Below are 23,629 nucleotides of genomic sequence, written 5' to 3' on the forward strand. Positions count from 1 at the left end.
ATAATACCACTTACAGATGATGGTGGAATAACAAGGAGGGAAGAAATTTCACCAACTGACTTGTTGCAGCGGTGGCATCTTGTTACATTACTGTCACAGCAGCACACTGGAACTCAGTGAACTCTTTAGAACGAGCCATTCTTTTACAAATGTTTGTAAAGGCAGACTGCATGGCTAGCTGCTGGAGTTTATACACCTGTGACAATGGGACTGAATGAAACACCTGAATTCAGTGATTAAGAGGTGTAGCCCAATACTTTTGCCCATGCAGTGTACTACTAGCTTCATTTTCAACACCACCCCTGATAGAGTTTTATTTATGATAGTGTTTGTTTTTTCTGAGTACATTTGCTGTACCACAGGGTAGAAGCTGCTTGTACTCAGTCTTGATTTTCTGAAAAAATTGACTGAGTGGTGGGACATCCCACCATCCCATCCGGCTGCGCTCCAGAATCAACAATGCATCACACACGATTTAAGTCGAAACCACGTGTACTTTAATGCACCAGGAGATAGTCAGTTCCACAATTTGCAATATAAATCTTATTGATCATCTTGCTCAGCAGATTTTCACAGATTTCAGCTTGCTAGCATTAAAGATTTGGCTCTGAATTTTGAGGGCACTAAAGGGGCCAGTAAGGTGGAAGCCTAATAATCAGAGCAAGCTCCCTTGAACACTGTGGCAGATAAAGTCAGGAAACACCAGAATTTAAAAAAATAAAATAAAAGAATAACATTGAAACGAAATGTCACATAATTCAAACACAAGCTCATCTAAGGCCTGCTTGTAAATGAAAAAAAAAAAAGTTTTCAATCAAATCAAAGCGATATGGATTAAGGAAGAGTAATGAGGTCAAGTGCTTCAGAAATACCCCCTCTGCCTCTTTTCAACCACTTTTCTGTTTTGAAAGAGAAATATAAAGTGCAGGAGACATTCAGATGTAGAGATATCTTCTCTACATACAAATATAAAAGTCTGTTTGTGGAGAGCGCAGCCCTTTTCCCCCCTCCATACTGGTGCTTTGTTTCTCCTACTTAAGTGCTGATCCAAGAACCAAGAACTTTAGCCAACACATGATATACAGCAGTCTTTACATGGAGCACTTGTAGAAGGAAATTGGCGGTAGTGATCCAGCTTGAATTCTGTGTAAAATAGATGGAAAGCTGGTAAAAAGGAGTTAGCCCCAGTCTGGCCCACCATTCTACCTAAAAAAAAAAAAAAAAAAAAACCCACCCAGACCAAGTCCATCTTGTATGTAGGGAAAGACGGAAGATCACCAGTGCAAATGCCACAATAACCATTTGGCATGATGAAAAACAATTTGTTAACTGCACTGAGCGGTCTTTACATTTTCTGGCTGAAACTTGCAGCTCTTGAGTGAAATAAATGATCAGGGAGCAAACCTTATTAGTTTAGATTAATAAGAGGTTATAATGTATAACAGCCAAATATGACAAGTATTATTGCCTCTCTTTACCTACTAGCTGTTTGCCCACACAGCTATTACCATGAGTCCTACATCCAGATATTACATGAATATGGATTATTTGTGTCATTTACAAGCTGTGCCAACAACTGGACTGATCTTGCCCTTCACAAAATGCAAATTTGCATCACTACTTAGGTGCATTCTCTATCAATAAATTATATTACTGGTTACCCAGCATGAAATGATGGGTACATTAGTGTATGCACTCTTCTTACTCCGTCCAATATGGTTCTGTAAGCCTGAATCATTTCAAGTACAGAAAAGTTTGAAAAAGCCAAGTGAACAAGAGAAATTCCTTGTAAGTGTATGTTGAATATGGTGTTGTTTTCTGTGAACTGGAAATCCCATTCACACTTTGGTAACAGTGTGGCCAAATGCACCTCTGTTGACTTCACAGGTCGGTTGTGCCCTGGGGGAAATTACACATGATTTTTTTAAGTTATGCACTATTCAGACAAAATATGAACATCAAAGATGCTTGTTATGCATGACAAATGGAGGAGGTTTACGTTTTAGTTGGAATTTCCGAATTTTAATAATTACTATAAGCCTCTCTCCAGACAACACTGAAAAATATTTTGTCTAAAACATTTAATCAACCATTGTCCTGCCTTCACTAAGACAAACAGGCAGGACAATGGCCAAAAGGCTATTCCTCATGTAGCGCCATTCCCACGGCCACGTACGCGCTGGCCTTGGTGCGTGTCATTCTAACAAATTATTCAGCCTGAAGGAAAAGCCAGTAAGACTACCTTGGCAATAATTCCCATTCTTTATTGGTAAAGCAGGGTTATAGGATAGGCTATCTATTTTTCTCTTGTCAACTTAGGTTGTTGCTGTACTTGGGAAAAGGATGGCAGCTCTGTACGGCTTCATGGCTCAACTCGGAGTGGAAACACATGTCAACATGTCAAGCAGCTGATTATCCCAACCGCCTAGACAAGGCCGAGCTGCTGACTGCACCTTCTGTTTGTTCTGAGAGTAAATGGCCACTGATCAGGTGCCCTTGTAGCTCACCAGATAAGAGCACAGCCCACTTGTTAAAGCTGAGTCCAACCCACAGCATCCTGAGTTTGAATCCCATCTCAAGCCATTTGCTGCTTGTCATCCCCTCTCTTTCCCCTGCCTTTCCTCTCTCTCTCTATCAGTCTCTCTCTCTCTCTCTCTGAGATGCAGATCTTGTTAAACAACAATTCCAGTTCCCATTCCTCATATATCCACCTTGCACGAGTGTCAGCCACATTTCACTTAGTGTGACCTGCACAACGAGCAACAGAATTGACTTGGAAGCGTCTCTGTACAGATCTGCTGTCATTTCATTCTCGTCTGCTTGCTTGCAGCTGTGTTTTCTGCGAATACAAGTTCAAATTACCACGAGGAATGCACTTTTGGTTACTGGCATGACAGCGGTGAGTGAAGTAACTAGCTCAAAATCTATCAAAGGCCTTACGCTGAAGACAATTTCAACAGAGGCGTGAGACTGGGTTTTAATAGCCCTCTAAACGTTAAGCAACGTTCTAATATCAATACTAATAGATGTCCACCACCCTGGGTCATATTTCAGAGGTGGGCAGTAATAACTGAATATTAACCAGAGAAACTGTTCATTGTTTTTTTTTGTCATCTAGTTTACGCACTTAGGTTGGTCAGCTCTTTACCTCTCAAAAACAGATGTTTATTTGCAGGGATAAATGAAAGAGTGTTATCTGAAGACAGGCTTATAGAACTCTTATCCTCCATTACTAAACCCAGGGTTATGGCACAACCCATAATTTCATTAGCAAATATCCTGCAGGAAGCAACTCGCCAGACATCAACCAAGTTACAAAATAATAATAATAATGATGTTTGTTGTTAAGAGGTACATGGTTACCTGCAGGTTCTCTTGTGCAGTCTGAACATGAGATGAGGTGCAAAAGTTGACAAATGAGTGCCAGTGAAAACTGATCATGCTTTTATTAATCCCTGCTCTGTACTGGCATTGTCAGCATGGTCAGCTGTAGAAAGAGGGCTTATTAATTCAGGTTGTTCCTGTGGTCATGGGGGGGACTGTGGTAAGGGCCGGAAAGGAGAGAAAGAAGGCGGGGGGCTGACCCCACATTTGCTAGGATGTCTCCATCATGCGTATATCATCTGTTTCTGTAGTATCGTCTTTTGTCCACCTCCCTGTGCTGGTCCATAGTCCGGCTTCTAAACAGCGCTTCACATGGTACTCTGCCACCTGGTGGAGGCACAGAGAGATGGGAGGTCACAGTTATTCAGGGGACTAAAACAATTCGCAGGTGGCAGTGAGCATACACCGATCAAAATCAACTCCAGGTTTGAACAGAGAGGTAGAGAGACAAAGAAGGAGACAGAGAGCGCACCAGGAGGATTAACCTACTGACCCTAGACAGAGGATTACAAGGTTACATAACTGCACTCTGCGTTTGTCTCCTCAACATGTCATTTACTCAAATATGAGCTGAATGAGAAACATTTTTTATCCTTAACTCACAACATTCTCTGCTTGAAGTGAAACACATTTATGAGGAGCTCCTTCAGTGAGGAGCATTGATTGGCTTTTGAGTTCAGTTTGAGACTCAGGTGTGAGGAAATGTGCAATGACCAACAGTTCACATGAGACCACAAGAGCTCATCCTTCTGGCTAGAGATCTTTCCTATGTGGGAAAAAGGAGGTGGTTCTGTTCTCCGAGTAGCTGTTTGGCAGCCAGTCAGACCATGGGGCCAACAGAGGGGGAGGGGGGCTTCAGTTTTTCACTCTTACAAAGAGCTTTCATTCTAAAGATCTCTGCACACACTGTGCACTGTAGCTTTTGAAAATAGTGCAAGAGCTTTGTGAAGTGTGCTATTTTGGGGAATCTGATGCCTTTATTTTAATTTTGTAACTATTTAAGAAATCAGTCACTCAGTCTCTTTGGTGTGGACCACTAGTTCAACTTTTTTTTTTTTTTTTTTTTTTTAAGATTATATAACTCATTTGAATGCATTTTGTGACTCTTTTTCCCTCACAGTGGGGTGATGAAACTTTTTCTCTGACGGCACCATTACAACCAAAACACTCCAGAGGTCTCTGAAATTTTGATGAAGAATGCAGGAAATTTTAGAATAGCACAGATGGTAGAACGCCATGCAACAGCTTAACATAATAATGAAATGTAATAATAGGAGAATGACTGAGAATTACTGAGAGCTGCCAAGATGGGACATTTAGAGAGAAAAGAACATGGCTGCCACATTTACTATTATCTTGTAGTTTGGAACTGTACATAAATACTCAACACTCAAAAATATAGTGACTTTTGGAAAATTAATTAAAATATCAATAGCATGCCTAGAACACAAATCTGATCTGCACTCATAAAATTGGCTTCTGTGCTGCTTTATAACAATAAACTTGAATTGGCTTCATGATTTGATATTTTCAAACCAAGAGCAATAAGATATAAAAATAGTCTGGCCAAGCTGATTGCCTTTGGGGGCACCTTCATACATTTCTCCAACTCATACAGCTGGTGGACTGGCACAATTACTCCTGTGTGTCCATAACGTGTTTCAACAGATAGATAGATAGATAGATAGATAGATAGATAGATAGATAGATAGATAGACTTTATTGATCCCAACCAGGGAAATTCTGTTGTTCCAGCAGCAACAGTAGAAACATATAATAAAGTTAAATAATTTAGAATAAAAGCTAAATATATACAATAAAGACTATAAAGGCTAAAACAAAAAATATACAATAAGGGCTAACCTAAGGAAAAGAGATATGAGATGTGAAATATACAGATGGTAATGAATATGAAATATACAGATGGAATTGAAGTATATACATGATTGTATAGATAAGGAGAGTTAGCATGAAACCACGAAACCAAGAACCAAGTGGCAGAACCCGATGCCCGGTACTGGGATTCAGGAACTAACTGACTTGATTCGGCCTCTTAAGGAATCACCACTTCCCCTCCAGTCTGAAAAACAGTGTGAATGTATATTAACCTAGGATGTAATATATAGATAATAAATAGATAATAAATATATATAGATATAGATATAGATAGATTATAAATAATAATAAGATAACCTTCACCAGGGAATCATAGTTGATGAAGGCTATCTGCCAATAATGCAATCATTTGCATTCTTGTAATTAAAAGCAATATTTTTTGCGAGGGACTTGCCAGATCATAATAGCTGATGGTACTATTATTCAAAAAAAAAAAAAAGGGTATTTTACACTAGAGTTTCATTAAAATAAGGCTGACACGTCAGAAGCTGACCCAAACCAAAACATAATTTCTAAATTTGGTCCGGACCCAATGGAAGGTTCCTGGTTTGACCTCCAGCTCCTCCGGAGAGCCTGTCTAAGTGTCCTTGAGCAAGACACTGAAAACCCTAACCACTCCTGATGGTCAGCGTGGCACCTTGCATGGCAGCCTCTATCATCAGTGTGTGTGAATGTGTGTGTGTGTGTGTGTGTGTGTGAATGCGTGAATGTGAGGCAAACATTGTAAAGCAGTTTGAGGGGTTGGTAGACTAGAAGATGCTATATAAACATCCATTTAGCATCGAATAAAATGATAAAGTCAAGTCCATTGCCACTAAGGTGATTCCTTCTATAATTCTGTAATGTGCATCTCCTTCCATTGTTCACTGCTCTTCACTACTTTTCTACTACTATTTTTAAGATTTTTAGATCCCCTTATCCACAGTTTTAGTTCTTTCTGATGATCTAACTGTTTTCACTTGTGCTCCCTCCCACCGTGTCTCCCACAGTATTAAAACATCTGTTGTCAACTTGTGTCTTGCGGTTGCATCAGCTAAAATGCAGAGGCTAAACAAAAAAATGAGACTGCAGAGACAGAATTTTTGTGCCTGCAGTGTGAGGAAAAATTTTAACTACAAACAGAATATCACAAAATATGCAGTAGAATTAATGATGATGTTTTTCCTCATAGCTATATAGATACAAAATCTGCTCCAAATATAATGATATAGAACTATACTGAGCCAACTGAAAAGATAAATGTAACTACACCTTTTTTAGTGACTGTGAAGTCACTGGGAAAGAGAACACACAATTACTTACTTACTTACACACACACACACACACACACACACACACACACACACACACACACACACACACACACACACACACACACACACACACACACACACACACACACACACACACACACACACACACACACACACACACACACTTGAGTACTTTCTTGTTTGACCTGTCGGAGGAGCATGGAGTAATGGCTCAAGGCTGCCATCTTACAGCCTCTGGGGGTAACTGCAATAATCTATCTTTTCTAAAATGGAAAAGTAATATCCTTTACCAGTTACTTTCTACGAAAGTTTTTTTTGAGAAAGTTTATAAAGTTCAGTTTTTGTTGACATTGTGCAGAATGTGTAAATTTAATTCTATGTTTATTATTGAGGTTGTAGTTTGCAGAGGTCTTGTACTGGACTACATTATATTGAGAGGTGTTTCTATTTTTTTGTCCTCCCTATTTATATACAAGAAGGGGGACAGAATATTAGAAACAGCTCTCAATCAAATGCAGTCCAGTCCAACAGCAGCACTATGATCTCAATGCCAAACACAGAACTGAATGAACACCTCTGTTACTGTGACAGAAAAGCTGAGCATTATAGGCAGCAGGAAAGGAAACTTTATGGCACAACAGTTGGACTGGATTGTATTAGATTGTGCAGGTGGACCTGATAAAGTGGCTACTGAGTGTATAAATGCTTATCTCTTGTTGGCTTGTGACTGAGCGTGGGACCTTAGAGAAGACCGTGACCAAGCACTATCACATGTGTGTTATTAGATTTTTTAAATTCATTTGCTTGCTTTTGTTGCTGTTGCAGGGACCAGATTGTAGAGATGTTTGATCATGCTTACGGCAGGTGGACCTAATAAAGTGGCTACTGAGTGTATATTGTCACTAGATAGATTCAAACATATATCATCCAAACCTACTTTCAAAAGTAATCAAATTTACATTTTGTAACATTCAGCCATACCTGTGGATTCATGGTGCGGAGAACATTGTGTAAGATCTGCATATCCTGGAGCTGGAAGCCGGCCTTCAGTTCCTACGAATGGATAACATTTTTTTTTACTACTAAGTCTTGCCAGTTCTAGTGTCATGTGCACAAATAGTTAAATGCAGCAAATACTCCAATTTGCTCTTATTTGGTATTTGTGAGGGGGAAGGTTGAGAGATATGGGCTGCTGATGCATATAACTTCGTGATCCATGGCTTCTAAGTAAAACAGCTTTGAGGCTTGTACCAGATTGGGTTGCTATGGTAACGGTTGTTGACATGTTGCAGGCTTGCCCACCCTGATGTCTGTGGCTCAAGAGGAAAAACATGTTGCTGCAGTCAATGCTCACTTGTGCAGACATGAAATTTTAACTTCAAAATTACCATCTTTGTCAATACAGTGCCCTTGGCTTTTTTCCTATTTCCTCTAATTAAAATGTATTTGGGGTGGGAGGGAATCATCTGATTTACACAACATGCCTACTGCTTCGAAGATGCAAAACATTTTTCATTGTGAAACAAACAATAAATAAGACAAAAAAAAAGCTCAGCTCTGTGGAGTGTACGGCTAAAAAGTGGACTGATGGACAGATACTTCACTCTCCTCTGTGGTGCTTTCCAGCCCCGGCTGTGAGTTTTGGTGGGCGGCCCTCTCTTGGCAGGTTTGCTGTGGTGGCATATTCTTTCCATTTTTTAATAATGGACTTAATGATGCTCCGGGGGAGGTTCAAAGTTTGGGATATTTTTTATAATCCAACTCTGATCTACACTTCTCCACAGCTTTGTCCCTGACCTATCTGGAGAGTTCCTTGGTCTTCATGTTGTCGTTTGCTTTGTGGTGTTGCAGGCACCAATGAAACCTTCATAAATCTTTCAACACCCTCTCTCATCCACCTGTCCCTTCAAATAAAACTGTGTTTCTCGCCCAAACTGAGATCCTGTTGGTTTGCACTTGAATGATCATTCCCTGCACCATGTCCCACCCAAACATCCTGTTTCAACAACAAATAAATCAAATCAAGAAGGTAAAAGTCCATTTCATGAGGTCTATAACTAATTATGTGACTTCTGGTGGTCATTTTTGGGGCTTCATAGCGAAGGGGCTGAATACATGCACCACTTTTCAGTGTTTTTATTTTTTAGAAATTTTTTAAACAAGTTTTTTCTTCATTTCACTTCACCAATTTGGACTATTTTGTGTAGGTCCATTACATAAAATCCAAATAAAACTCCATTTAAATTACAGGTTGTAATGCAAAAAATAGGAAAAAGGCTAGGGTGTGAATACTTTTGCAAGCCACTGTACCTGCTGTGTGAAAATGAGAACCAAGAAAGGAAGGGTTGATGGAATGATGACACAAACACTGACAAGCAGCTTTGCATCTTCATCTACAAACCTTCCTATTGTAAATGATGCAAATACAATGAATTATAAACTCTCTCATATATAAATGATGCAAATATGCAGAAACAATATCTTGACACATTTGTGCGCACATTTGCACATCCTTCATTTTCTGCAATGTCCAAATATGATTACTTAGTGCTAAATTTAAGTTGTAATTAAGTAATGCAGGTTTGATCTGATGAAGGTTTGCTACTCCAAAAGCTTAACAATAAAGTCAACATTGGATAGATCTAAATGTGTCTGTTTTATAAATTTCAATCTGTAATCAAGTAAAATGAAACCTTTTCTTCCATTTGATTTTTTTTTTTAGTGTTTTGCTTTGATTGGCTTGACTGGGATGTACCTGACGGGAGAGGGGATCATAGCATCACTACAGAGAGCAGAGACTCTGCAAAAATGTGCAAAAATGTGTGTATCGCTTTCTCATTCACAGTTATGAGTCCCCTTCAATGATTAAATTATTAAGTTTTCTCTACGCTGTTTGAAAATCACTAGGCCTGCCTAAAGTGGTATGGCAAACCTCATTTAAATCTAATTTAATGTCTGCAATCATGGTGTATGCATGTAGAAACTGTCACAATTAACATTACAGGGATGGGAAAGCAAAAATAAATATTCTAATCATGCTGGAATGTTTTTATGATCGCAAGAGTAGATTAATTAAAAAAAAAAGACAGTACTCTGTACCTGTGCATAACATACTCAAGGTTTTAGGGGGGATTTATCCTGTCCATATTACTATTTAATTTAAATTTAAGTCATTTTATTTCTTGTGCTCACAGTGCTATACATAATATTCCTGGAAGACTAAATAGCTGTAGAAATCTATCATTTATGACTACTTTTACACAACAAATTAACCCAAGACTTTTGACTTTTGTATTATATAGGGTATTGCATATTATATAAACATCACACAAAAAGTAAGGAAATTTGTGTTTGGTAGATTATTTCTTTGTTGTAACAATGCTTCTTGGCAATAAATCTTATACAGTTGGAAAGCCTGTTTATCCCCCTTTTAAAGCCAGTGGCTCTAAAACCTTTTTGGAGCCACATTTGTAAGGAACATTCATTTGTGGGATGAGCAGCAGAGCTGAGTATGTGAGTTGTGCCCATGAAAAATTTGCCAAATCTTCTCTGCCAATGCCAAACAGCTTATTCTGCTGTTGCTGTTGACTCTTGTTTTGAGCTTCTGGTACCCCAATCAGGCACCTGATTGGCAGCACCTGTGAGCATGGGCCTACAGTGCTACAGTGGTCAGTAGGTGTCTGCTCCAAGAATCAGCATGTCACGTTTGACTGATCTGGATAGGGCCTGTGCGATAGGGCAACTTCAAGCTGGTGTTCTGCAAAACCAAGTTGCAGCATTATTTGAAGTGAGCATTGTTACAACAAAGACATAATCTATTAAACACAAATTTTCTTCATTTTTGTGCTAAGTTTATATGAAATGATTTGGCACCACTGAAAAACAATGGCAAACTTTCTGTATTTATTTCTTAATTTAGATGAAATGCCATATCTGACTTTTGATGTATGCTTGTCAGGAGTCATCAGGGCCATTCGCTTCAATTTTTCCATGTTCAGCCATAACGAAACATCCTGAACATAATGATTTGTTTTTCCTCACTTACAGCCTGCCTCATGCGCATTCATCATCTTCACTGCCAGCAAAGTCATTACACAAGGCTAAAATGGTCTCTTTTTGACAAGATCAAAAACTTTATGCAAATTCACGGCCATGTGTGAATGTAGCTTTTAAACTATGTACATCTTTATACCTTCTTACTGATATAAACTTCAGTGAACCTACACAAAGATTTCACCATCAACAGGCAACAGGTCTCATTCAAATCCACCACTGAGAGAAGACAGGAGATTGTAAGTCATGAATACCTTCAGCAACAACACTTACTGGAGGTAAAGATTCAAGGACTTCTTTGGGATCAAGTCTGCAGCGTGTATTGACAGTCTCGCTGTCGTTGGGTGTATCCTCTTTAGACTTGACAGTGTACTCTTTCACTCTGTGCTTGAAGGCCTCGAGCTCTGTATGGAAGACATCTAGGTAGCCCTCTTGTCCTGCCTAGAAATACACAGGGGAGAAGGCAGAAATATTAGGACCAATTTTACATGTTTGCTGGCAAACACTTGTCTGCAGTAGGTCTGTGCCATATCATATTGTTCATGATAATATCGGTATAAATTTGTACATGAAAAAACAAAGTATCATATCATGATATCAGTGATATAGCAGGATGATGACATGTTGATGCATTTGCATACTCCACAGCCTACAGCGTTCTCTCACCACAACAACACACCAAGCAGGAATCAATTCAGTATTTTCTACACCACCCAGGTAAATTAACAGCTGCCAAAATATAATTAAACCCACTGAGGGTTTCCCATTAGCACCATTAGCACTTTGGTTTGCCCAGATACAGTCTGAGACATGTTATTAGTAGAACTGGGGATCAAAATTCATTACTTTTATGGCGCTATAAATGCCACTCTATGATAGATTATTAGACAAAGGAAGTGTTATTCAGCACCATGTAACTTTCCACTGGTTTGATCTGTTAACTACTATTAACTACTATTAACTAGACTTAAGATGGTGAAGTAAAATATGGGCTATTGTATTTCTTCAACTATAACCCCCCACCCCCACCACCTCCTATTTGGGAAACACTGTTGTGTCTTTTTTTTTTTTTTTTTCCCATATTGTCTTGAACATCATTAACGCAAATTATCATGAAATATAGTGTTATTATTTTAAGTCTGTATAATCCAAGCCTAGTCTGCAGGGAACAAAGACATCTGGGCATATCTGTCCTCTGACATTCAGTATTTTGTTTAACAGGAATTTTACGGCCCTGTTTCCACTATAAAACTGACAGATTCAATTTTTTTTTTTTTTTAAATAATAACATTTTCATTCTGCATTTTGTAGAATGTGGCTTACTAGCTGACACAGGGCCAAAAATAAGTAAACACAACCAAAGCAGAAATAATCCAACGAAAAGAGAGGATCAAATTATATATTTAGTGGCAAACTGTTGACAAATTTCCAAACATCTGACAGTAGGCCAATAATCAGCGCAGTGTATTGATGTGTGTGTGAGTTTGGTTGTTTACTCTCAACACTAACCTAACTATGTGGTCAGTGATGAGATGTCTTCATTTTTTTTCTTATACTGTATTTAATTTGAATAAGAACTACTGCCTGCACTGCCGTTCAAACACACCAAACAAAATGCACTGGTGATGTGAGAACCACTATCATAACTGTTATCGCCCCCTGTTGGCATGGAGTGCAAACAACCAAAACGAAAGACTAAATGCACGAAACATAAAATACACTACATTGGAGGATACAAAGAAAGGACTGCCTGCAGTATACCATTGGTGCAGTACTCTTGTTTCTAAAATCTCTATACATGGGCAGCTCTGTCATTCACAATATCATTCATACACGGAAATAATTCAAAGCATGCCACAAATGATGGGCAATGTCCTCTCTTCTTCTTGTTTCTGCAAAGCCCTCATTTTCCTCCATTCATTTTGTCTATTTATAAGTCTAAGTGACAGGAAAATAATTATAATGATAAAATTCCTGAATTCCCATAAAGGAATTTACGGAGGCATAACATTCAGAACAAACATGTTACGTCTCCTCAGGATAAATTAAGATTATTCTGAGCCTCCGCATTTCCCCAGAGAAATCCCTGCAAATAGGTAATAAATAAATAATACTTAAACACCGGAATTATTTTTTTTTTTCTTTTGTCTGAAGTGGTGGCTTTTAAATCACCATGTTACGATGGTAGAGGGCTCAGTGCTCCCGCCTCAGGTTTTGTTTGGACAAAAATATGAAGCTCAATCCACACTCTACTCCACATCCACTATTGATTAGATGCATGCTATTCAACAACACTGGCCTTACTTTGGCTTTGTGGAAGAACTGTCTGAAGCAGCCTCTGGGATCCTGCTGGGAGTTGGAGGCCATCTCCAGGATGAACTGCATGACTACGGCTTGATGCGCCACCTGCTCCATCAGTGCCTCTTTCTACAAGAGACAAAAAGAAAAGAGTGTCTGTATGTCTCAGCAGGACACAAATTTAATTTCTTAACCACAAGCCATAAACCACTTGAGCCAATCAGAACATAAAAGTGAAATCTTCAGATGCATTTATTTGTTTATTTCTTGTTTGTTTCTACTATGCCATGTTTCAAAACAGTGGCTCTACAAGCCCATAATCATAAATAATTGGCAAAAAAAATATTGTCTTTGTAGCAAGGCACTCTTATACATAAATATGTCTGATCCCACACTGGAAGACTCTGTACTTGGATTCTACACATAAGCATTTGTATACTGTGTTACTTTCAAATTAGTTTCAAAATGATGTGCAAATTAAGACCCTTTGGGGATAAGGAGGCATCTGTGCCCACACTCTTATCTGAGGGTGGCTGACCAATTTATTTTGAATTTGAAAAAAAAAAAAAAAAATCTAAAATCAGCCACTGTATGATATTAATATGTATATGGTGCAGTAAGTCTGTGTGGGGGCTCAGTCTCTTGGACATCTAACCACAACCAGTATGCACAGAAAAACATTCAAGTGCTTTCTAACCCCTTCCTGCTGTAGTCTGAAGCACCATAGGATCAGGTAGTTGGATGTCTCCTCACAGATGAGATGAGGCAAGTCTGACAGGAATCTCTGACTGTCATCCCATCGCCGCAACATGCCTGACAAACACATAAAGCACAGAACTACCAATTAATGCTAATGTGATAGTGATGATTTCTCAAAACCTAGCTTGTTTTGCAAGCTAGCTATCTTAATTTTGAATGATAATTTTGGGTCATAACTCATAACTCAAGTTTTAACAAATAATGGGCACACAACCAAACTGAAATGTGTTGTCATTTTTTGTACAAATGACCAAAACCATAATCTTAGATTACTTTTCTCTTTAATTCTATGAGCTGCAACAAGATGGGCTTCCTAAAAAGTCTGGGCTCAGTCTAATTTTCATTCATCTCTCAAACAGATGGACACAACTCTGTCCAAATGGTATTAATGTTACAGGACAACATGGATAACATAATCTTTTATGTTAAACATTTGTGATTTTGATGATTTATTCAAGATACAGAGTTAAATAATACTCTTGTACACTGTTTACACCTCATACTTTTCAACATGAGTTGTTAGATAGATAGAAAGATAGATAGATAGATAGATATACTTAATTGATCCCAACCAGGGAAATTCTGGTGTTCCAGCAGCAAGAGTAGAAACATACAATAAAGTTAACTAAAAAATGAATAAAGGCTAAATATACACAATAAGGGGAAGTTGAGAAATTTTGGTAATTTTAGACAAAACAAATTGCAGATTTTAAACCACACTGGGATTCAAACTGACACAGGACTGTGAGGTTGCTGAATACCAGTAGCTGGTTTGTCTTGTAACCATTAATCCCACCAGAAACTGGCCTGTAACAATCTTACATGATGCTCTGCATGAGACTTTAATCAATGAAAATACATTTACAATACCCACTCTTCTCAAGTGAACCTGTTTCAAAAGATGATCTGTTTTATCACTACTGTAAATTAAGTAAACACGTCCTTTATTACCACTAATTTGACAGCAAAGTGATTAGTCATTTTTGATTTGGTATCGCACTTACCGAAATGCCTGAGCTCTTCCTCATACTTCTGGAGAAATGTTTTGCATTTGTCCTGATCCATTTCTACAGATTTATTTTGGGCATTGATAATGCTCTGCAAGAAAGAGAAGAGATATGAACTGACTGAAAGATAGCACACTGTCAATGTAAAGTGGGTTTATACAAACACTCAGTGAGATGCTGTATTAGACTACTTATACAACACAGCATTACTTGTGCTAAATTAGATGCAGCTAAACAGCATTGCATTCACATGCGATGCCAACTTGGCAGATCCTGGTGACTGCCTTTCCCCACCAGCATATGAACACAGCATAACAGTTAGAGCTTAAGGTACAATATAACAAGATCACCGTCAAAATCTAACCAGCTGATCTTTACTCCAGTGGCTATCAAATTATAACCATATGTTGACAACCTGGTGCTTAATTAATTCAAGAAATATTTGAAGTGTCTGCTGATATACATGATGAACATGATATCCTATCAGCACAATCACAGCTTGTACATTTACCTTAACAACAAGCATCAATCATCATTCACAATCATTCTATCATGACACTGAGAGTCCTGTAGTAGGTTTTATTCCATTTTACATTTTTGTCTTATATGTCACAAAGATGACTCAGTTGTGGTAAAAAAAAAAAAAAAAAAGCCCTACTGTTTGCAGTTACCTTATCAAAAACATCCCAACTTCCGACAGCTCCAAGGACAGGGCTGTGGCTGGGGTCCTGACTTCCCAGCATGCTCTCCTTGCGGTGCCATTCCTGCTCAATGTGTGTGAGCTCTGTGGGGCAAGCCAAAGTCCGGGCACGTTCCTGCTCCAGGGACTCGGAGCCGTGGACCCCAAGAGAGCATAGCTGGTCCTGGGCTTCAGCCAACCTCCAGCTGGACACGATAGAGGCCTTCACACAGCGCTGCTGTCTCTGACACAGAGACGCAATAGCACTATCACTAAGGTGGGACGATGCTGACTGAGGTGGCTGGGATGTGGAGAGAGGGGAAGGGAGCTTGGGAAACAGAGGGAGAAGAAATATTAGCGATTTAAGTCAGAAGTGAGTAGTTATTCTTCCCAACACAACAGGGTGGTGACATCGCTCAGGAGGTAGACGGTTGGCTCGTAAATGGGAAGTTTCTGGTTCAACCCCCCGCTCCTCCAGAGAGCATGCTGACACTGAACAGCAGTGTGTTAATTTGATGCATATGTTGCCAGGAGCTCTCAGCAGTCGATAGACTAGAAAGGTATGATATACATTTACTGAGAAAGATCCAGGCTTGTCATACATTGTGCAAACCAGGGTAGGAAACTCATTTTCCTTGCCCAGAGCTTTGAAAAACAGGGTCTTCAAAAATAACATTTCAGCCTTTTTTGGCTGGTGCTTATCCAGGCGCAATCTCCAAAAAGATGGAGCTGAGGAGTAGTAAATAACTTTAATAGCACTTATCCAAATTTACAAAGTGCTTTGCAGGAAGGCATAAAAAACAGACGTAGTAAAATAAATAAGGGGGGTACAAAACACATTACAGAAAAAAACATTGATGAAAACAACATTTAAAGGTTCCTCAGGTAGGGTGTGTCACAGTCTTATTGTCCTGCTGGCTAATACACAGTCCATTTTACATTTGAGTCTGGACCAGGGATGGGCATCCTGCATAATCTGGAGGTAGAGTATGACTTCCTCTTCTACGCAGGGACAATCAGCAGTGTCCTGCCTGAGGATTGGACCTTCCACCCTGGCTCAAAGAGAAGTGGGATCTAGCCCTGTGCTCTACACAAAATAAAAAAAAAATCAATTTCATATCTTAGTTGTAGCCTGCAGAAAAAGATGCTAAAAATGAGATTATATGGTCTCCAGTTAGATTCCTATCAAGCTACATTCTGAACAAGATGGAGACCCTCAGGTGACTTAATTTAAGCATGAAGAAAGAGCTGGAGCAAATATTCCAAACAAAATGACATAAAACCAGAGATAATCATCTGATAAACTGTAGAGGATAGATGTAACTTTGTTTTATGCATGTGCACTGTATATAATAGGACTGTACTTAACCTTTTCTTTCAGTGAAGTCACCATCGGAAAACACTTCCAACTTTCTGAGATGAAAGAAACACCCAGAATATCCCCAGTCATTCTGAGTCACAACCCAACTATATTAGCTTTCGCCTATCATGACCAGGCCATGCTGTATTTGGCGCAGGGTGGGATGGACAGGGGCTAAAAATAAAGAAATGTTGTGTCCATCTATCCATGGCCACACTTAGAGCTTTCCTGATGCCGGCTCTAATCAACAGCCATTCCACACAGCTGTCAGTGCCTGAGAATCTCAGGACCTGAGGGAATGGAGAAATGTGGTGTGTGGCTCACTGTGGCCTCTGATCTCATCCACCATCATGCACACAAGGCTGAGCTCTCGGAAATACCTCAACAGCTTCCTTACGGGACTGTAGAGAGACATTTGACGACGATAACAGTTTGCAAACGCTGGCATTTGACAGAAGTGGAGTTTGGCTTTCACTTGACAACCACAGCAATCTCACCTAACCATAACATAAGCAACATGACACGCTGTTTCTATAATCCTGCTGCTGTGACGCTTGTTGTCCACCTGCGACACGGCGGTGCCCGCTCCGAGCTGACTGACAGGGAAATTGCGGGGGTGAAAGGTGATATTAGTGCCGTGGAAAAGCTTAGAAAACCGGACACAAGCCTGCAGGCAGCTAGGCTAACTAACTTGCATGCTCCGAGTTGAATCAGCTTGTAACGGGCTTGGCTGTTTTCATACTAGTACTTCTAACACACCAAGTACGGGATTCAAAGGCTAACTAAGTTAAGAAACAAGTGCTAATGTTTGGGTAAATACCTGCTGGGAAACATGAGCGGAGCCTCTCGCCGTGGAGGCCGGGTCACTGCGAGGCTCTTCATCGGGGAACATCGAAGCTCCGTTGCCCAGCCACTCCATCATGGGTAAATAACTAACGTTAGCAAGCTAGCCCTACACTTGCTCGGTCTAGCTAGCTGTTTGAGTCTCAAAAACACTGTGCACCCTGAAATAAACTGTCTACAACGGTCAAGTTTAATCCAAATAGCAGTCTTTAATAGCCATTAAAGCAGGCTGGGATACTGACGCACCGCGGAAAGAGTCCAGCTCCCTTAAATAACAACGTAGTAACAAGCTCGGTTTTACAAAGAGTCGCTGTGTCGTTCTGAAGGATGACACCGAACACGTGGTAAACAACTTTGGTCACGTGATCAAAGACAGCAACCCTGCAATATATTTTGAACGAAGAAGTTACAGGCTGAGTAAATGATGGACAGCACGACAGATCCGCTAACACACACACACACACACACACACACACACACACACTTTTAATGAGCTGTCTATGTTGTTTAGAAAACGCACTAATATTTTTATTAGAAATCATCTTGAGGATATATAACTATTTTCCATATGTGAGTGTAGATGGGTATATTCAAATAGAAAACAATGGAAAATTGTGTTCCTGTTACCTTATAAATATGTAATTCTAAATAAAATAAAGGAGTATATGTTTCAGCTTGTGCGCAGGTTTTATCCTGTTAAAGATATTATTGGTAAATAGTACTTGGTAAATAGTACTTCTTTTTGGTTTGATTTACAGAATCATTTCTCCAAAAATTTCGACAAACATTTCTTCCTCACAAACACTCATGTATCACTCATGTTTAACAATCCCAGGTTTTCAGCTGATGAATCTTATGTAACAAATTTTATTATAATTTGGGCTAAATATTATATAGGTAAAATGATGTGGATTAAATAATTATCCTCCTTGTACATTTTTAATTATTCTGATTTTACTACATATTTGACTACGGTTGAAAATGTACAACTCTGAAATCACAAACAGGCAAAAACTATTAGATAACTCAGACGTAATTAATTAACAACTAATTAGCAAATCTTGAAAGTTTTTGTTTCTCTCCCTTTCCCTTAATTTTATTATTTGTTATTCATTGTAATTGAGTGTAATTTATTTTAATGTTGTTTTTTTTTATAACGAAGTATATGTACAGCAATTTTAATAAAAATGTATGTAACATGTAAAAATAAATAGATAAAAAATAAAATAAAATAAAAATTGAATTAAAAAAAACCCTAACCCTAGTCTTGTTGAATTTCGTTAACATCGGAGATCTCGCATGACGTCATACTGCATAGCAACCACACAAAACGGAACAAGTTTTTGATGGAACCGGAAGAATGGCGGAAGTGGTGTGATTGTCGCCAGGAACCATGCTTACACGGAGGTGACCTTAGTTATTTTTCGTGTTGTAATGTAAATCTGTGTGATCGCACAAATCCAAATTGTCCGCGGACAGCGCCGAGCCGCCGCACGAGCCCGTCGCAGCTGAGAGAGAGAGCCGGTTTGAGTTAGAAGCCGCCGGGGCAGGGACAGCAGCAGAGATGGCAGAGGCACACCAGGCGCGCATGCAAAATGTGGTGGAAGACATGGTGCAAAGCCTGGAGAAGGACCATATCCGCAAAATGCAAGTAGGTGGCTGTGTAAACATGTGGAGTGCAGCATGAAAGCGCGTCTCGTTTCGACCAGTTTGTTTGCAGATCGTGAGATTGTCTGCGTGTAAAGGTGTAATCTGCGTTATTATAAGGACGGATTCCTCAGTGTCATGTATCCATAGCTGGATGACTAACACGAAGTCCTATCACACAGGGCCGCATGTTCAAGTGCAGCGCGGAGTGCTGTGACCGCTCCGCAGACTCCATGTCCCAGGTGCACCAGTGCATCGAGCGCTGCCACACACCCCTGGCCAAGGCTCAGGGCCTGGTCACGTCAGAGCTGGAGAAGTTTCAGGTGGGAGAGCACACCTTGACATTACTGTGCATTGTCCTCCACTGTGACCACGTCAGGTTATCTGTTGTCTCTGTCAGTAATAGGGGTGGAGGGAAAAAAAAAAAAAAAAAACAGATTCTTTTATGTATTGTGATTCTTTTTTTATTTTCTGAATTGACAAGGAAAAAATGGCATGGCTGCTTTGGTGATTTTCCTGTGACCTCTGACCTCCAGATGTGTGAATGAAAATGGGTTCTCTGGGCAGCCACGGCTCTCCCCTTTGCAGACATGCCCACCTTAAGCTAATCCCATGCAGTTTGGGCCACAAACCCTGCAGTCCACATGTGTTCTTGTGGCCTGTTGTAAAATGGTGTGTTTGTGCAGACTGGGGCCTAAACAGTCTTGGAGTTGCATCAAATTGGCTTTGACTGGAAAGCTGAGACTCTTGTGGATTCAATGAGCCACATTTGATTCATTTGGGATGATGTTCGCCCCCATAGCAGCCATTTCATTGTAGTGAGAGCATTTTTTGGAAACTTGCTGTCACTGTATTAAATGACCTATAGTGACCTCTAGGATCACAGCCTCATGAAACTTTACAGCCACAAGCTAGAGGAGAATTCAAATAAACAAAAATCACAATGAGTTATAATATTGAATCACAATCCTTAAGAATCGCAATACATATCGAATTGGTACCCAAGTATGGTGATAGTATCGAATCAGGAGGTGAACATGTTGTCCCAGCCCTAGTCATTAGCAGGCTTCATGTGCCCTCCTCCTCCTCTTCCTCCAGGACCGTCTGACCAGATGCACAATGCACTGCAATGACAAGGGAAAAGACCTCTTCGACTCCGGGGCCAAGGAGCCAGCAGTGCGGGCCCTGATGGACCGGTGCGTGGGTACCTGTGTGGACGACCACGTTAACCTGATCCCCAGCATGACCCGCAGACTCAGAGAGAATTTGGACTCTATACAGCAGTGATGATCGGGAGCAGGATGGCTGCAGTCCATTTTTTAGACAGCCGGGGCCCATTCCACACACCACAGCAGGCAGGGTTAGTGGACTTGGTCAGTAAAGAGGGTGGGGGGAGGAGGGGGAGTCCAGCTTAATATGAAGTGAAACAGAATATGTGATGTACTGTATCTTAGTGAAGTGATCAGGGTGAGACAAGTTACTCTGAATGTTGCTGGGGATGAGTGGTATCGGCATGCATTTCACAAATCTCAACAAACTGAATGAACAAACGCGCTGTGAGACTTTTTATTGTACTTATCTGTGTAACCTCCCCTGACACGTGGAGCTGCAACATCCTGGCAACAGTGTTCTCAGTTTATTCGTGGCATGGCAACAAGAAAAAGAGATTGCATCTGCTGTCATGTAACTGTGTACGAACAGAGCATGCCTGGTTGGTGTGCAGGTTTAATAGCACGCCCCAGCAGTGTCAACCTGCGCTTCATGGTTCAAATTTTTGGAAACGCACAACATGCCAATGACACATCTCATGAACCTCAGCCCAGCCGCCAGAAACAAGATGCTGATGCTTTTCATGTTTCTGCAAACCAACAGCTACACTGAAATGTCCTTTCTGAACTAAAAATATGTAACCTAAAATTCATAGCCAGTGTGGTGGAGCCTGCTTCAGTGTCACATCAACTGAGAACATGAACTCATTAGCTACTTCAGCCACTTTTGTTCTCTTCTTTAGCCACCAAAGCCACTTGGGTAAGGTTACGAAAAGGTTCGCTGTCATGGTTTAGGTTAAGAAAATATTGGTTTTCATTGGTAAGGTTAGGAAAAGGTTAGTCGCCATTGTCATGGTTAAGGTTAGGAAAAACATGGCATTTCAACATATCCCTGGTTTGCAGAAGCATAAAATGCCGACATACTTTGGATTGAAACTCCTCGGGCCCCTCCCACCTGTGTCTCTCATCCGTCTCCGTTGTCTTGCTGTCAGATTTCCAGTGTGTGCTGTGCTTGTCCTCCCTCGTCATGAGATCTGTTTATATTGAAATTAAAATACTTTAGATGTTGGTGGTTTGGGACTGCATTACTACCACTGATACAAGCACGTTAGAAAGAAATTCCCAGTCGTATCAATATCCAGTTTGTTGTAATGATTGCAGTGCAGTATTCCATATCACTTACAAATGTTTGCAGATGGCAGCGATGTAGAAAATTGTACAAGAACAAGCCCAAGCCACAGTGACTGCACTCCAGATCCCACCTTTTCTTAAAATCATACTTAAGCATACTTTTCAAGCATTTCCAGCACCTTAAAATTGTAGTATATTAAATATGTGGTTATATTTTTCTATCTATCTAGATACATATCTATATATTTATCTCTCTCACTCTCTACATATATATTTATAGACAGAGGGATAGCTCAAAATGATTACTTCACTTCATCACATTAAATCAGATGTTATTTGCTATAAACAACTAAAATTGTGTTTAGTAAGAAGGGAGACAAATTCAAAGGAAAACGCCACAAAGTTTCAAGTTTTGAAGTGATCACCGACACAGCGATTCACTGTGAATGCAGTTACCAGTTCAAGCAGTTTCAATCACTTTGTTCAAAATCCAAGCACTTTTCAAACCTTGAAAATACCACATTAAGATTCAAGCAATGTCAAGGATTCCCAACACCTGAATGAAACTACTATTTTTCCCAATGTCACACTACAAGTAGAAACAGGTTAACTTTTGAATTTCGAACTTGGATCAAAGTAATTCAATTATGTAATCAGTCAGGTAAGTGAAAAGCTTAAAAGGTATTACTGGTATGTGAAACAACAGTCTTTTTATTAGCCTACAATGCAGTTATGTTTCAGGTGTCAGGTATATTCCAGATAGTCAGATTAACTTATTTCTAAGTTGTAAATCCAGTCTGCAGTGATGGTTTGAGATGGGATTTTAAATTACACTTCTCACAAAAAGTTAGGGATATTTGGCTTTTGGGTGAAATTTATGGAAAATGTAAAAAGTTCACGCTACAGTGATATTATATCATGAAAGTAGGACATTTAAGTAGAAGCATACACTGGTGATTTCCTCATCTCAAACAATTTCTTGAAACAAAAGCCAACAACAGTGGTGGATATACCACAACAAAAAATGTCAGTGTCAATAACTTGTCATGTGCCGTTGAGCATCAATTACAGCTTGACAACGACGTCTCATGCTGTTCACAAGTCGACTTATTGTCTGCTGAGGCATGGCATCCCACTCTTCTTGAAGGGCGGCCCTCAGGACATTGAGGTTCTGGGGTACAGAGCTCCGAGCCTCTACACGGCGACTCAGCTGATCCCATAGGTTTTCTATGGGATTCAGGTCTGAGAAAGTGCAGGCCACTCCATTTGAAGTACCCCAGTCTCCAGCAGCCGTTCCCTAATGATACGACCTCGATGAGCTGGAGCATCAAACACCTGATGTTAAGTTTGCTGTTAAACGACTTGTTAGAGAACAGCAACTTGTGCAAAAAGTACTGAAACATTGAACAGTTGGACATGTGCATTCAAAAGTTTACAGAAGGTCACATTAAGTTCACCTGTAAACGTTATAATGCATTTTAGGTTCATCCTGAAATTTCACCCGAAAGCCGAATATCCCTAACTTTTTGTGAGTAGTGTAGCTGCACTAAGCAAGAGCTGAGATAACTTTTAGCTTTCCAACAAAGACACATATGTAAATTTTAAAAAGTGCTGAAGTACCAGCAGTTTTCAGAGGTTATGTTGTGTTGGATTACTTGTCCAAGTGTTTCAGTGATGGTCTTTCAGTCAAAGGTTACTACAGGTAAACATCTGCAACACAGCAGATTAAGTCATTACAACTGGCACTATTTAAAGGAGTAATTTCACTGAGTGGTATTTTCTGAGTGTGTGAAGTCATTTCTGCATGCATTATCAGTGACAGTAAGGAAGTCAAATTGCTGGACTGTTTCTCAAGTGCATTATGTATGCCCCGTTGGACCTGAGTGTATAGATCCACAAAAGAAACACATTTGGTGTGGTGTGTTAATTCAGAAATTATACTCTGGCAGAAGACAAGTCCCCTGCACCAGCCATAAAAGCATCAAGAAAGCAACAACTGTGTGCTTGAACTAAAGATCAACGCAGCATCA

The 23,629-nt window shown here is 39.8% G+C and overlaps 2 protein-coding genes across 4 annotated transcripts; one reads left to right on the plus strand and one right to left on the minus strand.

Annotated features, from left to right (window-relative positions):
- Positions 1-474: 474 nt before the first annotated feature.
- On the minus strand, positions 475-17,900 carry cdc37l1 (cell division cycle 37-like 1). 3 transcript variants are annotated; one of them, XR_003929095.1, is made up of 9 exons: positions 17,531-17,900; positions 15,343-15,678; positions 14,669-14,762; positions 13,603-13,718; positions 12,912-13,034; positions 10,881-11,048; positions 7,536-7,607; positions 3,364-3,711; positions 475-1,143 (listed from the first exon to the last, which is right to left on the minus strand). XR_003929095.1 is itself a non-coding variant. In XM_030065464.1 (8 exons), exons 1-8 carry the CDS (start codon positions 17,630-17,632, stop codon positions 3,595-3,597), a joined length of 1,128 nt encoding a protein of 375 aa, XP_029921324.1. In that variant the 5' UTR covers positions 17,633-17,900; the 3' UTR covers positions 475-3,594. The 3 variants fall into 3 exon arrangements, 1 of the variants encoding a protein (XP_029921324.1); XR_003929094.1 differs by having other exon boundaries at positions 475-1,899; XM_030065464.1 differs by having other exon boundaries at positions 475-3,711.
- Positions 17,901-18,890: 990 nt separating this feature from the next.
- Positions 18,891-21,536, plus strand: fam136a (family with sequence similarity 136 member A). The gene is made up of 3 exons (XM_030066062.1): positions 18,891-19,204; positions 19,383-19,523; positions 20,299-21,536. The coding sequence occupies exons 1-3, from the start codon at positions 19,118-19,120 to the stop codon at positions 20,485-20,487; spliced, it is 417 nt and encodes a 138-aa protein (XP_029921922.1). The 5' UTR covers positions 18,891-19,117; the 3' UTR covers positions 20,488-21,536.
- Positions 21,537-23,629: the final 2,093 nt, after the last annotated feature.

The sequence above is a fragment of the Myripristis murdjan genome, chromosome 12, assembly GCF_902150065.1.
Source record: "Myripristis murdjan chromosome 12, fMyrMur1.1, whole genome shotgun sequence".
Classification (NCBI taxonomy): domain Eukaryota; kingdom Metazoa; phylum Chordata; class Actinopteri; order Holocentriformes; family Holocentridae; genus Myripristis; species Myripristis murdjan.